This window comes from Triturus cristatus, chromosome 6 (assembly GCF_964204655.1).
Source record: "Triturus cristatus chromosome 6, aTriCri1.1, whole genome shotgun sequence".
In the NCBI taxonomy this organism is placed as follows: Eukaryota; Metazoa; Chordata; class Amphibia; order Caudata; family Salamandridae; genus Triturus; species Triturus cristatus.
In genome coordinates this window covers 1,502,009,268-1,502,023,171 of record NC_140589.1, presented here as the reverse complement: position 1 = coordinate 1,502,023,171, position 13,904 = coordinate 1,502,009,268, and the positions used below count along the sequence as shown (strand labels likewise).

At 42.0% G+C, this 13,904-nt stretch overlaps 1 protein-coding gene across 2 annotated transcripts in view; it reads left to right on the top strand.

The window, feature by feature from the left end:
• FERMT1 (FERM domain containing kindlin 1) overlaps nt 1-13,904 on the top strand; it is a 283,134-nt gene that overhangs the window by 170,619 nt on the left and 98,611 nt on the right. For both annotated transcript variants that reach the window (XM_085612639.1, XM_085612638.1), the window contains one exon: nt 6,964-7,088. In XM_085612639.1, the coding sequence (XP_085468765.1) occupies nt 6,964-7,088 (125 nt within the window). The remainder of the gene's footprint in view (nt 1-6,963; nt 7,089-13,904) is intronic.

Genomic DNA, 13,904 nt, shown 5'->3' with positions numbered 1-13,904 from the left:
GTCCTGCGCTAGGTGTGGCCGGGCCCCAGCTGATTTTTTTCATGTGGTTTGGACCTGTCCCCGGTTGGCAGCTTTCTGGGAAGCCATTGAGGGGGAACTTACAGAGGTTTTGGGGTGGGTAGTGCCTCATGACCCACGGCACTCCTTACTGGGGATAACAGACGGGCTGGATGGGTCCCTGAGCGACAAGACCCTTTTTAACACAGCAATGATAGTTGCCAAGCTCAATATAGCGGCAGCATGGATTTGTCCCAATCCACCAGCTCTGGGGAAGTGGCGTAAAGGAGTGGACTGGTGCGCAACACAAGAGAGGGATTTATACCTTGCGCGTGGGTGTCCTAAGAAGTACCGAAGGGTGTGGGGCAAATGGTTGGGCGCAGTTTAGGGGGAATTAACGAAGTTTATAGTTTCCTGTGGTAGTATTCCCTGCAGGGGTCCGTGTTTTGGCTGCGGGGGGGGGGGTTCTTTCTCTTGACGATGTACATGATTATCTGTTATCCGTGATTATGCTGAACTGTTTGTAAGTGTTTTAAAATCAATAAAAATGTGGTTATCAAAAAGATAAGCAGCTAATAACTAATGAAAACATACATGCAACCTGAATAAATGCACCTTGAGTTCATCATGTAATGAATGAATAAGAGAACAGCATCTCACAAAAGTCAAAACCAAATTTCTTTGACTTTCAAAGCCCTCTTTTAGCAGCAACATAAATATGTTTAAAAACCTTGCTATGAACTAAAATAAACCCATCTGAAATACCCAGATTGAATTCATGTTTCACAATGTCTACCCACCTTACATGCACCTTTAATGTACGTCTGATGAAAACCAAAGAATATCAAATTGCTATTTTTGTTTGTAATATCCTGTAATATCATAGCTTATCTTTTAGCAACAAAAGGTTTAATCTAAAAACATAGTTGAGGAAGGCAACTACTTTCTCTAACCCCAAGTGAAACCCCTTTTCCATCTAAACAAGGCTGATGAAAAAGGCAGACATTTGTTTGCAGTTGCCTTTCTTGTGCGGTGTTTTCATGTGAGAAGTGAATGTCGAGTCTGTTTTTGTTTCTTTGGAAGTAAAAACCTTAAATTCTGTGAGTGCCGTTTACTCGAATGCTGTAAACATTGTTGTAGCTCATCTCTTGCTCTAATTAGACTGTTTACAATGAAGCATACCTAATTTTGGTTGAGAGTTCAAATGTATTATTACTTCCTAGTAAGCAGGCGAGTATTCATTTGTTTCCTCTACTCTGTTGTCTTTACAATGTGTTTTAATGCCCAATCCACAAACAAATGTGAAAATCCATGAATCCTAGTCATTTGTGTACATTTATTCATTTTAGGCGAGTCCCATATTTCTTTATTATGCCATTTAAATCATAGGTTTCTAGGTATATTCTATGTCCGCCATCCATACTACAGCAGCCTATCTCCATAGAGGAATACCTACTGTAGCAAGCATGACAGAAATAAGCAAACATCATTTTTCTCCACTGGTTAAATATTGATCTCAATGGAAATCTGGGCGTTCATTCTTTCATTTACCCTTTCAGCTTATCGTGTTCCCCAATGTAATTGCAAACTCTTCTATATAAAGTCAGTAAGTGTTCGCTAATGACAACTACTCATGTCCACACCGCTGGCCTTGAGTTTTTCCCTAAAGGAAATACCCTGTTGTTAGAACTGGGGGTCTCTAGTTGGCAATGGTATACACCTTTGTCCAAATAGGGACCCTTGCTTCTAAGTCAGGATAAGGGGTTTACACTCCTAGGTAACCCCCGCTCACCCCCTTGGTAGCTTGGCACGAGCAGACAGGCTTATCTCAGAGGCAGTGTGTTAAGCATTTGTGAACACATACAGTAATACAGTGAAAACACTACAGATGGACACCACACAGGTTTTATAAAAATAAGTATGCTTTATATAGACTTAACACAAGACCACAATAGACAAAAATCCACAATACTATACTTAAGATTGACTTAAAGGTGGTGAAAGTTATTTAGTTCAAGTTGATGATAAATGCGACACAGTTCTCACAAAGTACCTGGATGCGTAACGCAAAATAAACAAAAGGCTCGCAGAGGGAGATGCGTTGGTTCCGTGCTACGGGGAAGATGATGCGTCGCGCCTCAATGCTTGCGCAGAGTAGGGGATGCGTCGTGATCCTTACCGGTGCGGGGGTGATGCGTAGGTTCTAGGCCTGCGGCCCGGCTGCGATGCGCAAGATGGCGCCTCAATGCGATGCAACAATCCAGGTGCAATGCGAGAAGATGGCGCCCTTGATGCGACAATGCGATGGTGATGCGTTCACGCCCTGGCAGCCTTGCGACAACTCTGTACTTTGGAGCCGCGACAGGCCCTACGACATGCTTCTCCGGCGATGCGATGGCGACCCTCTCGATGGCGTCACGCTTCTCCGGTGATGCGACAGCAGACGGCTTTGACGAAGACACGCTTCCTGGGAGATGCGCCATGCTTCTCCGGCGATGCGGCAACTACAGCTGCGTCGGCGATACGCTTCTTCTCGTTGCGTCACGCTTTCAGCTCCCAGCGACACGCAGGCTTCTGCAGATAGAATTCCCAGCAAGGAAATTCAGAGGGGAGCTGGTGGCTAAGTCTTTTGTCCTTGAGACTTCAGCAGGAGGCAAGCACAAATTCATGCCCTTGGAGAAATATTCTGTAAGATGATGAAAGTCTTTTGTTAAGTTCCTTCTCCTTTCCTTGGCAATGAAGACACCACTGCAGGCCAACCCAGCAAACAGCACACTGGCAGAGGGGCAGCTTCCTTGGTTCTTTTCCTTGGCAAAAGGTTTATCTTGTTCCCAGAAGTGATCTAAAGTTCTTGGGTCTGGGTCCCAATATTTATACCCCAAAATCCTTTGTTCTCTGAAGGCAGAGAGGCCTCTGCCTAGTCCAAACCAGTTCTTGAGCACTTTGTTTACAGGACTCCTTCTTTCCTTTCACAGTGCAGGGCAGAAACATCATACACCCCACAGGAGGTGGAGCCAGCATTGTGGAGGGAAAGCACAGCCCTGGAGCACTTTGTTGACATGATTCCTTCTCCTCTTTCACAGTGCAGGGCAGAGACATCAGCCACACCCCAGGAGGTAGAGCCAGCATTGTGGAGGGAAAGCCCAGCCCTATTCAGGTCCCAGGTGCAACTCCTCCCTCCCATCTAGATGCAGATCTCCCTATTCACCACTGGGCCGACTCATTCTGTATCCTGGAATTCCCCAGCCCTGTCACTCAAACTCCAGTCAAGGAATAGACAACCTAGCACAGGCAGGCTTTGGATAGTTAGACAAGAAAATACCTACTTTCTAAAAGTGGTATTTTCAAACACAGAATGTTAAAACTAACTTTACTAAAAGATGTATTTTATAATTCTGAGTTCAGGCATACTAAATTCGAATTTCTACCATGTTCCCTGAGTCAGTTAGGATTATAAGATGTAATAATCTAACTGCCCATTCTGGCCTATGGAGAACAGGTAGCCTTCCAATAGTGAAAAACGAAAATGGCTGTAATTCACTATTAGGACATGCTGCACACACCGGGGCATGGCCTACCTTATACTCACAATGCACCCTGCCCTTGGGCCTACCATAGGGGTGTCTGATATGAAGAAAAGGGAAGGTTTAGGGACTGGCAAGTGGGTGCACTGGCCAAGTCAACATGGCAGTACTAGACTGCACCTAGGCTCTGCAATGGCAGGCCTGAGACACACTTTACAAGCTGCTTCTGTGGGTGGCACAACCAGTGCTGCAAGCCCACCAGCAGCATTTGATTTACAAGACCTGGGCACTCATGGTGCACGGTACTAGGGTCTGACGAGTAAATCAAATAACCCAATCATGGAGTCACTGATCAATACATCAATTTAACATAGGGAGCACTTGCACTGTGGCACTGAATATCAGTGGCATAGAGCCCAAAGCATATAACCAGCAAAAACATTTTCAAAAACAGAGGAGGCAATCCGACAAAATGGAAGGGAGACTCACACCAATAATGCCAGGTCTAACACCTGTCAATATCCGTTTGGTGGTTTTAGTAGTCTGCCTGTAGTCTTTTTCCTATTTGTCTGTCTCATTTTTTTTCTGCGTTTGGCAAACTTGGTGGAGAAGGAACGATGCATGTTATAAGTACTTCATCCACCAGAAAACTGATAAAGGCCAAGCTTCTAATTCCATGATGTTTTCTACTTTATTTATATGTTGCTTGAACATGTAATACCTTGAAAAAACAAGAGAGAGGCAAGAGGTGTTTGGCAAAACTGGAACAGTTTGTTTAATTAAGCAGTGTGACCGGGAGAACAGTCACAGGCATTAGGTCTGAGGACAGTCTCAACTCACAGTCGATTTGATATGGGTTTTGATATAATTCATTGAATGCCATAAAATAGTTCAGGCGATCCTTTTTTGGTAAGGAATGTGGACCTTGCGTGGACACAATGCGGCTAGTGGGTAAAGTGTCCAGATGTGTGGCATGGGGTGCGCGGGATCACTGCATGAGCTGTGTGTGCTATGTCCTAACTGGGTATGTGTTCCTAACTTCATGTGGCATCTGACTTTATGGTGTTTTGGGGACACTCGTACCCCTCCGACCATGTGTTCTTTATTGGAGCCAATCTCTCTGGACCATTGTGGTGTCGCTGCGTCTATCTGTGGGATTGATCTGACGTTTCCTGTTTGCACATTTGTCTGCAAGCTACATGCCACCCCACTTTTGACCTGTTAATCAGTGACCTTGGGCCTGGGTCTCAGTGCCTGCCCGTCTACATATGCCTGAGTCGGGGTTGATGTGGAGTTCATAATGTGCAAATTTGTCAAGAAAGATGCGATTTCATTATTATACATGAATGTTTTGTCACTCAAATTGGCATAGACTTTCTCAATATTAGCATATACCTACATAACTATGTCTTAAAACCTAACCATGTTATCGTGTTCAATCTGCAATTACAGAGAAGACATCACTGTAATTTGTGCACTATTCAAAAAGAGTTATGATTGCTGAGTGCACAGGGGAGTAACACAGGCCCCCGCAGCCCCCGCGGTGCTGGGGGCCCCCGAGCTGCAGGGGGCCCCTTCAGCACAGTACTTGGGCCTGAGAGCTCCGGATTAAATCTGGAGCAGGGGACCCTCCGTGTACCTTGCAGGGGGGCCCCCTCAACTTTCGTTATGCCAATGTGAGTGCAGAGTCAGACGCCATGGGAGAGCACCCAGCTGACTAGGCCACCATAGTTGTGAGTATATGATTGACAAGACATTAGCACTTCTGCCTTATCTACGTTATGTTGGAGGCAGTTGCCTTGCATCGAAACATCAGTGGATGAAAGACAGTTTTTTTAAATTTCAGCAGGTCGTGGCAACATCTCCATACAAGCCATGTCTCCCTTCATTCAAATGATCATTCCTGTGTTGTCCATTTGTGAATTTAAAAAGGATTGGAAGAGGGTATTGATGTAACATAAATGTTAAACAGGGTCATGCTTGAGGCAAACTCTTATGGCACCCCACAGCTTAAGTATTAGCTGGAGGACTTGAACAAGGTGATGGCTTTGGTAACTACTGGCTGTGGTTATTATCACATCATTATACATTTTTTAATTTCAGACTGAGGAATAGCATGTGGAATCATGGTTGTGATCACTGATATACGCATGTTTTGCATCTTTCTGAGCACTTTTCCTGTTAACATTTTGCCACGGGTGTCGTTGCGAAATATGAAGAGTAAACAGTATCTGATGTGCAGTAGTTTCCACCCATCTCCTAGTCCCCAGTTTACGCCTTATTGGAGATTACACCGGGCTCAGAATGAGCTCTTAACTAGCCTTATACAATGAAACAATGCATTCTTATCACAGTTTGGTAAAACGCACGTCAGGGTTTCGATTGAGTTTATATAAAAGAAGCTAAAGGTATCAATGGACTGCCCATGTTAATGCTCATGTGAAAGCAGAGAGATTCCCAGCAATTGAAAGTGAGGTAAAACCTTCCTCAAACTAGTACCCAGTGTGTCAAAACAGGCTTAAAACAATGAGATTGTATTTAAGTTCATCTTGTGCAAAATCATAGATCTGTCATGTCCCTTCTATGATCACAAGGAAGAACAATCTCGAAGGTGCATTTTCTTGAACTAAATAACCTTCTATTGTCCCTCATTTTTAAACCGACATTCAAATCAAGTCTCCTATTTCGGGGAGAGTGTATAGATACTAGGTACTGTGGACTACTGACACATTTACAGTGATACTACTCCTGCAACCAAAAGTAACCACACAATACATTTGTTCTACCTTTCAAAAGAAGATATTAATTCAAATGTGGGTGGGGAGTCACAAGACATGCCACTCACAGGAGAAAATTAAAATCATGTTGGATGATGCCCCATCAGGCATGTTTTCAGTATGCTGGCATCCACACAGTGTACTATGAAATATCAAGTCATTACTGTAGGTGTCTAGGTCTCTTTGATAAGGTTAAAACTGCAATCCTTCACAAATATTTCTCAAATAAAAAAAAGTCTGATTTTAACCATGCATTTTCAAAAGATTTTGTTTTCATATTCAGATGTAGGCCTGGATTTTCTTTAAATATAGTTACTAAATTGTTTGGACACAATGAAAGCCGACAGTAGCAAAATAGCGGGAGTCTTTTATGTGTACTCAGTTAATTAACTAAGTTATATAGTTTAGGTACCAATTCCTGCTACTTTGGGCTTTCAGTGAATAGTGTATTCGTATGCGTAGATTGCAGGGAGGAAATATGGTAGCATCACAGATTTGAAACAGTAAAGATTTGTTTCACTGATTTGTGCACATGAATACAGATAGAGAAGTGTGAGTTGACCATCTGTATTTGTTTATAACGTTTGATTATTATAACCCAGGTCTTTAGCATATTTTGTGACAGAGATGTAATCTATATATATATATATATTTTTGTTTTGCAGACCTAAAAAGCTAACGTTAAAGTCTAGCAAAACATATTGGTTTGTTTTTAAAGACACCTCTATATCGTATTTTAAAAACAAGGATGTTGCCCATGGTGAAGCCATAGAGAAACTGAACCTAAGAGGTATGTATTGCATTATTTATAATTCTAACCTTTCACGCATATAAAGGAAGAGTGCAGATGACATGATGTAACACATTTCAGTGGCATTTTACCTGTATATATGTTTGATAAAAAATTTAAAACAGACTATACGTGCGTAAAATATAATGTTGGATGCCCTAAAGATGACAGCTTGGGGCTCCATAGTACACATTTTTTAACTAGGTTTATTTTTTCATAGTAGACGTTGATTTAAGTACCCCTTTGTAAGGACACCACCAACATGCAAATATAAATATTTTGTTTTTATTGAGTAGAAGCATGGAAAGATGCATTACATTGACAGAAAAATGAATTAACAATATTTATCTTGACAATAATAAATACACTTCATCCTAAATAATCAAGAATGAATTATGGCTTTGATACAATATTCCCAAACCTTTCAAAAGACATATAATAAAGTGCTAATAATACCTTTAAGAAACATATTCTAGCGATAGAAAGGTAAATTATTTGATCATAATGACATTCAATGTCCCTCCCTGTCCTGGAAAGAGTGCAGTAATAACCCTGCTATAAATAACTTCTAAAATAAATTTTACCCTATCTTTTTTTGTTTGTTTATGTTGCTCCAGCCCCTCAGCACTACGTACAGTGTGTTGAGTTACCTCCCACTCAGCCTTGCACCCAATACATTGCTATAATCGGGATGGAGTCAACTATAATGTACTCTAATTTACACAAGATCCCTTTCTAATCTCTCCAAATATGTCCAAACCCAAGCAAACCTTGTAGTTGCTCCAACTATTTTTGCGTAAGCCTCTTCAAATTTCATTTTGTGAACCATTTTATTGTGTCATTCTAGGTATGTAGGTACTCTTGTTGTTCTCCAAATCTGCTGAGTAGGTGGATCATGCCACTAAAGAGGCTATTGCAATTAAAACTCCCCCCCCTTTCTTTTACTTTTGACACATCTTGGCTCTGTTTAGACAGGCCAAAGAGCACCACAGTGGTCTCTAAGAACACCAAATATTTTATCCCAGAACTGAGCCAGCATTGGGCATGTGAAAAAAGTATGGAGCCATTCACCTGCTCTTAGTTGCTGGCAACAAAAACATTAATCTTCCAGTTCATGAAACATTTTATGGAAGGCTTTTGGGGTATAATAAGCCATCCAGCATGACAGAAATCTGTATCAATTGCCACTCCCTCTTAAGTTTACTTTACAAGGAGCGGCAGTTAATGGTGATGAGCCTGCACTAGCCGCAAGACAGTATTTTTTCACCAGATGCGTTATCTGCAGATATTCAAAAAGAATACCATACAGCTGTGACTGCACCTGGCTTGAAGTTCCGGCCAGTTAGTGCATCTCCCTCCGACCAAAAAGTGACCCAGCTCTCTAAAGCTGTTGATATTCCAAAATCTTAATGACTGGACTGCATATGCAGGTCAACCGCTTTATATTCCCTGAGCTGTAAATATTCATACCCAGCAGCCATGGCATTTATGGAGTACAGTATCTGAAGTCTCATACAATACTCTTGTGTCTTGTACCTAGTTTTTTTCTGGAGTTTGGCTGTCTTTATGATGACCGGGAGCTGCGAACCTGCTTCCTTCACCATTTTCTCCAGAACGATCTAAGGATCCTTTGAGGTCAAATATGCAGATAAGTATGTCAATGAGAAAGGCTTCATAGTACGTACGGATCTGGGGCAATGCCAATTAATTTCCAGTTCAAGCACTGGATATTTTACCCTGGGTGCCCTTTGTTCCAAACAAATTGACTAAATAGTATTTCAAGTTCTTTAAAATATGCCATATTAATTCTTAGTGGGACATTTGTAAATAGAAAGGTTAATAGAGGTAAAATTGGCATTTTAATAAATGCAACCCTACCAATAAGAGGAAGAGGTGACCATCTATCTAATTAATCTCTTAATTGTTTTCATCATAATGACATAATTTAATTTATAAAGCTCTACATAAGAATTATTTACGTAAACCTGAGGTACCATATCAGGTTGTTGGAGAGATCCTGATGTTGGAGAATGCCAGGAAAGATGTAAACCGAGGTGTTAAACATATATATTTTTGTTTTATTATGATTAATTTTATACCCTTCTATTGATTGAAATTGAGCAAACTCGGCCAGCATCATTCTTATATTTTGCTCTTGCAGCTTGAGGTATAATATTATATCGTCTGCAAACAGCTCTAATTTAGACATGCTATATATAGGGGCTTCTATACCCATATTTGCCCTGATCCTGGCTGCCAAAGGTTCATTACAAAAAGTGACCAAAAGGGGTGATATTGGGCAGCCCTGCTGATTTCCCCAATGTATGTGTATGGTTTTGTCTAAGGTAGAGTTCACAAACTCCTGTGACTGTGCTCCTTGATATACATTGTTTAGCATATTAGTGATTCAATTAGGAAATCCCACTTTTTGAAGACCATAGAAAAGGGTGTCCCAATTAACGACGTTAGGACGGTGCCGTGAATTCAGTTATAAGTGGACTTAACAAGGTCCCATCTGGACATCATGTACCGTGTCATTGAGGTAAATAGACAGGAGTAGAGGATTGTTGTCTACACTGTCCGCAACAATGACATTTTGGAAAGGTCTTTACACGTACCTGGATGTTATATTATAGAATCTGTGAGACAAACCTACTTCTCACAGGGTTTATCATTGTCCTTGAGCCTTGAAAAAGTCCGGGGGAATGAAACACGTGTCGGCCGCAGTGTTTTGGATTTCTATACCTGTGACTTTGATTGTGAAGTAAAAGAAGAACACAAACTTCAGTGGATTGGATTGATTTATTACCAACGACTGATTTACTCAATACGAGTTGGACTCTATAAATACTAGGACTAGTGTGTGCTTGTTTGCTTGTTCTTTCGCTTTGTCCCAATTAACGAGGTCAAACGCTTTCTTAGCATCTACCATCATAATAAGGGCAGGTATCTGATTAACATTGAATAAGTCTAAGGCATGAATTTAAAAAGCTGTATTAGATGACATTTGCCTACCAGCCAGGAAGCCGGTCTGGTCATTATGAATCACCTTCTGGGTGGCAGGCATAATTGGATATGCCCAAATTTCCATTAAGATTTAGAGTCAGAATTTAATAAACTGATTGGTCTGTAGAAATTTACATCTCGGGGGTTCTTCCTGTTTTTTAACAAAGCTGACAATAGTAGATTCCTTAAAGATTGATGGCACCTCTCCATCTATTTTAACAAAATTAAAAAGCTCTATAAAGAAGCGTATTAGGTTTTCTGAAATTCTTTGCAAAACTCATTTGGAAGGATGTTGTTTCCTCAGGCCTTCCCAAATGGCATTGAAGCTAGAGCCTTCCGGATTTCTAATGCAGTAATATCGACAACTAGTTCATCTACTTGTCATTTGCAGTAAATGAAGTTCTAAAAAGTACTGATAAATTGCTTCCCTCAAAGCTGCATATTTAACAGCCATTCTTGATTAGACAGCAAAAGGCGGTCCATTTGTCACCTGGACCTTTCCTTTCATCTGGCTCCTATTTCTAACTTTACACTAATCAATGAGGGATACAAAAATAAATTTACCCATATTTGAGAGTCCAGACACCTAAGGGCGCGAGAAACAAGCAAATAATCTATACGAGCGGCAGACTGGAATTGCCGAGAATAAAGAGTATCGAGACATACACGGATGGGCTCTGCACCATGGGTCACTCAACTGATGGTCTTGTATCATTACCTCCAGTACTTTTTTAGTAGTTGGCTTCAGCTGTTTTTTCATGTTATTCGAGGTGTCTCATACTAGGTCCTGAATATAATTGAAATTCCCCCTAAAATGATGGGGCCTTCTAGCCATGGGTCATCTGAAACGGGAGGATAATAATTCACAAAATTAAATAGATTACCATTTACCGCAGCTGTAATCCAAATCCATCTTCCCTGGAAGTCCCTCTGAACTTGTGTGACCTCCCAGTCTATCCATCATCCCAAGTAGACAGCGATACCCCTAACAGCTAACCCGGCCGAAGCAAAATATGTCTTCTGATAGTACTTAGGAATAAAAAGCTTAGGAATGTTTTGTCTTTAAATGAGTTTCTTGAAGAAAAAGAATTTGCGTAGAGAAAGAGGGTAATCTTCTGATTAGGCCGCCATACTTCTGCTTATTGGATACGCCATTAACATTAACTGATATTACTCATATTTCAAGGCCCATCTCCCCAAATACCTTCCCTTAAGATGAAGCCTTGTCGCCAGAAGAAATCTCCCAATATTGTATTTTTATCTATGGTTCTGCTGTTTTTTAAGGAACATGCTCCCCTCCACCAACACCCTCCCTTACTTCCCCTTCCTCTTCTGGGAGAAGGGGAATTGCCCACAATACCCCTCTCCAACCTCCTGTGATTGGCACCTAAATGGACGCTTGTGCTAGTTGTCATGTTGGTGCACCCGTGGTGAACAAACAGAGCCCCCTCATCTCCCTGTGATTCATAATACTCGATTTCTCTATTCTTGTCTAAGTAGAAATTCTTTGCAGCAGTTCTTGAGCTTCCTCCAGATTTCACTAAAACCCTGAGTTTAGAGTGGTGGGAAATTTCTGCCTGCGTGCCCTGGGCCTTAAATAAATATAAGAGCTTGACAAACTCCTTTCTATGGCATGCTGCTGCTGTGAGCATATTGGAGAAAATTTGCCAGCAAGGTACTTTGTTAGTAGATAGCCTTAGATAGTATCTGTTCTTTCATGAGATAATCCTCAAAGTTCACCAGAACGGTCCATGGTAATTTGGAGCTTGGTTATATGGCCGGTACCCTGTGTGCTCTTGTAATTGACAAATCTCTGGAGACTTCAGGTAGTACATTGGTTTTAATTAATGTCTTGACCCATTGCATAGTTTGTGCCCCTTCACAGCCTTCTGGCACTCCTACTAATCGGAGGTTGGAGAGGCGCAAATGTTTTTTCAATTCTTCAATCTTATTCTCCAGCAAGGTTTTCTCTTTCTTCACTATATCGACTTTCTGCTTCATTATATTCATCTGATCCCCAACCTCGAAATCCTGGACTCTGCCTCCTACATTCTGGCCACAAAATTCACCAGTGCTTCCTCTATTATCATCAGTTGATGAAGCAGGGATGAAATCTCAGTTGCTTGTGTTACTTTCAGTTCTCTTATTTCGTCCAGGATGAGGTTTAGCATAGTTTTTATATCCCATTGTACTGCCGACTCGATCCCCTTGATGCATCTCTGAACAAATCTGGACTTGTTCTTGTAGGTCGGCATCCTTGCTTTCATCTTTCTTTCGAGAGAGTCACCTGCTCTGGGCTGGGAGTGATAAGCTGGAGTCTTGAAATTTAGCCCTTGTTGCGTATTAATGGTAGACCCCTTTACCATGGCTGTTGTAACTTTAGAATTAAGAAACAATGGATACTCTTTGGCCTTTTCTTGAGTTGACTTCGTAGACTCTTCAATTGTTGCCTTTAAAGAAGAGCAGGCTTTCTTTTTCCCTCTGTGGTAGATTCACTTGATCCCACTTCTTTTTCATCCCCTGCCCACCTAATCTCATTAGAGGGGATTGAAGGCTCACCTCATACAACAGGTTCCGACTCCGGTCCTTTTTCCTCCTGTGGTCCCACTTGCAGTGTATTCTCCATAGCTGGCCTGTTAATTCCAGACTCCCATCCATGGTCCAAAATATCCTCCTCCAAGCTTAGAGAGATTGATACTGCAGCAGACCTGTGCTGTGATTTTAGACTAAGTTCTGCCCTTCCTGCTGCTGATGCAGTATTCACTTGAGTGATTCATGCTTTAGTTTTATGTCCTACAGCAGTGTCCCCATTCACCACCATGTTGGAGATTTTGAAATGTTTTTCCATTATGTTGGGTTGGAATATACACTCTTTAAAGCCTTAGAGTGGACTTGGCAATGGGATCCACTCAGCGACCCACTCCCAGGGCACCCTCCTGAAAATGACCATAGTGTGGCTGCATCTGCAGTGAAACCTGGGGATCCCCTCGCCTCTGCCTTGGGGTTCCGTGTCCCTTTATTGAGTGCCCTGCAGTGAGGTACACATACACCGCTTAAATTGAAAGGTGGGCAACCCAAAGAATGGTTTGCAGCAGGTCCCACTCCATAAATATTGATCCCTATTCATAGAGAAAATCGGTGCAGAATGCACACTGATACAAAGAATTTTCCCAAGGGGGTACTAAAATCCAGCAAGGGCTTACCGCATTTGACTTGTGCTTCAATATCCAAGAAATGAAAATAAAGGCTGGTCCTGTCGCCGCCCTTGGCCTGCTTTTCCTTTCACAGAAACCTGCAGAGGCGAAGACTGGTCACCAGTATTGGCACTGCGATTCGGTCCGCGGCTCCATGGAGCAGCCAAGCAGCTTTGAGGATCCCGACCGGTCAGGGTTAAGCCAGCATTCCTCCAGGCAGCCAGAATCACGGGGAATCAATTAGCCTCAGACACCATCAAAATAATATTAATATTTGCTGGAATGGCAACAACTCTTTGCGGCACAATGTGGTAGTGTCCCTCAGTGGCTCAAGTGCTGGCAGCAGGAACAGAGGTAGTGCTGGGTTCCATGTACCCGGAAGAGGAAGTTGTAACGCAGAGAGTTGTAGGACGGTGGTGTGGCCACCTCGATCAGCCTCAGCACATGTGGGATTGCCTGCCCCCAACTCTAAGCCTTCGTGCAAATATAAATAAGTATATTATTTTCAGGACAATTGCAAAATTATTTTCTCCAAACTGTTTAAAATGTATGACAATCTTAGGAGGCCCGCTTCCCGTTTTTATTATTTCTTTTTACCTTCCTTCCTTTGTTTCAT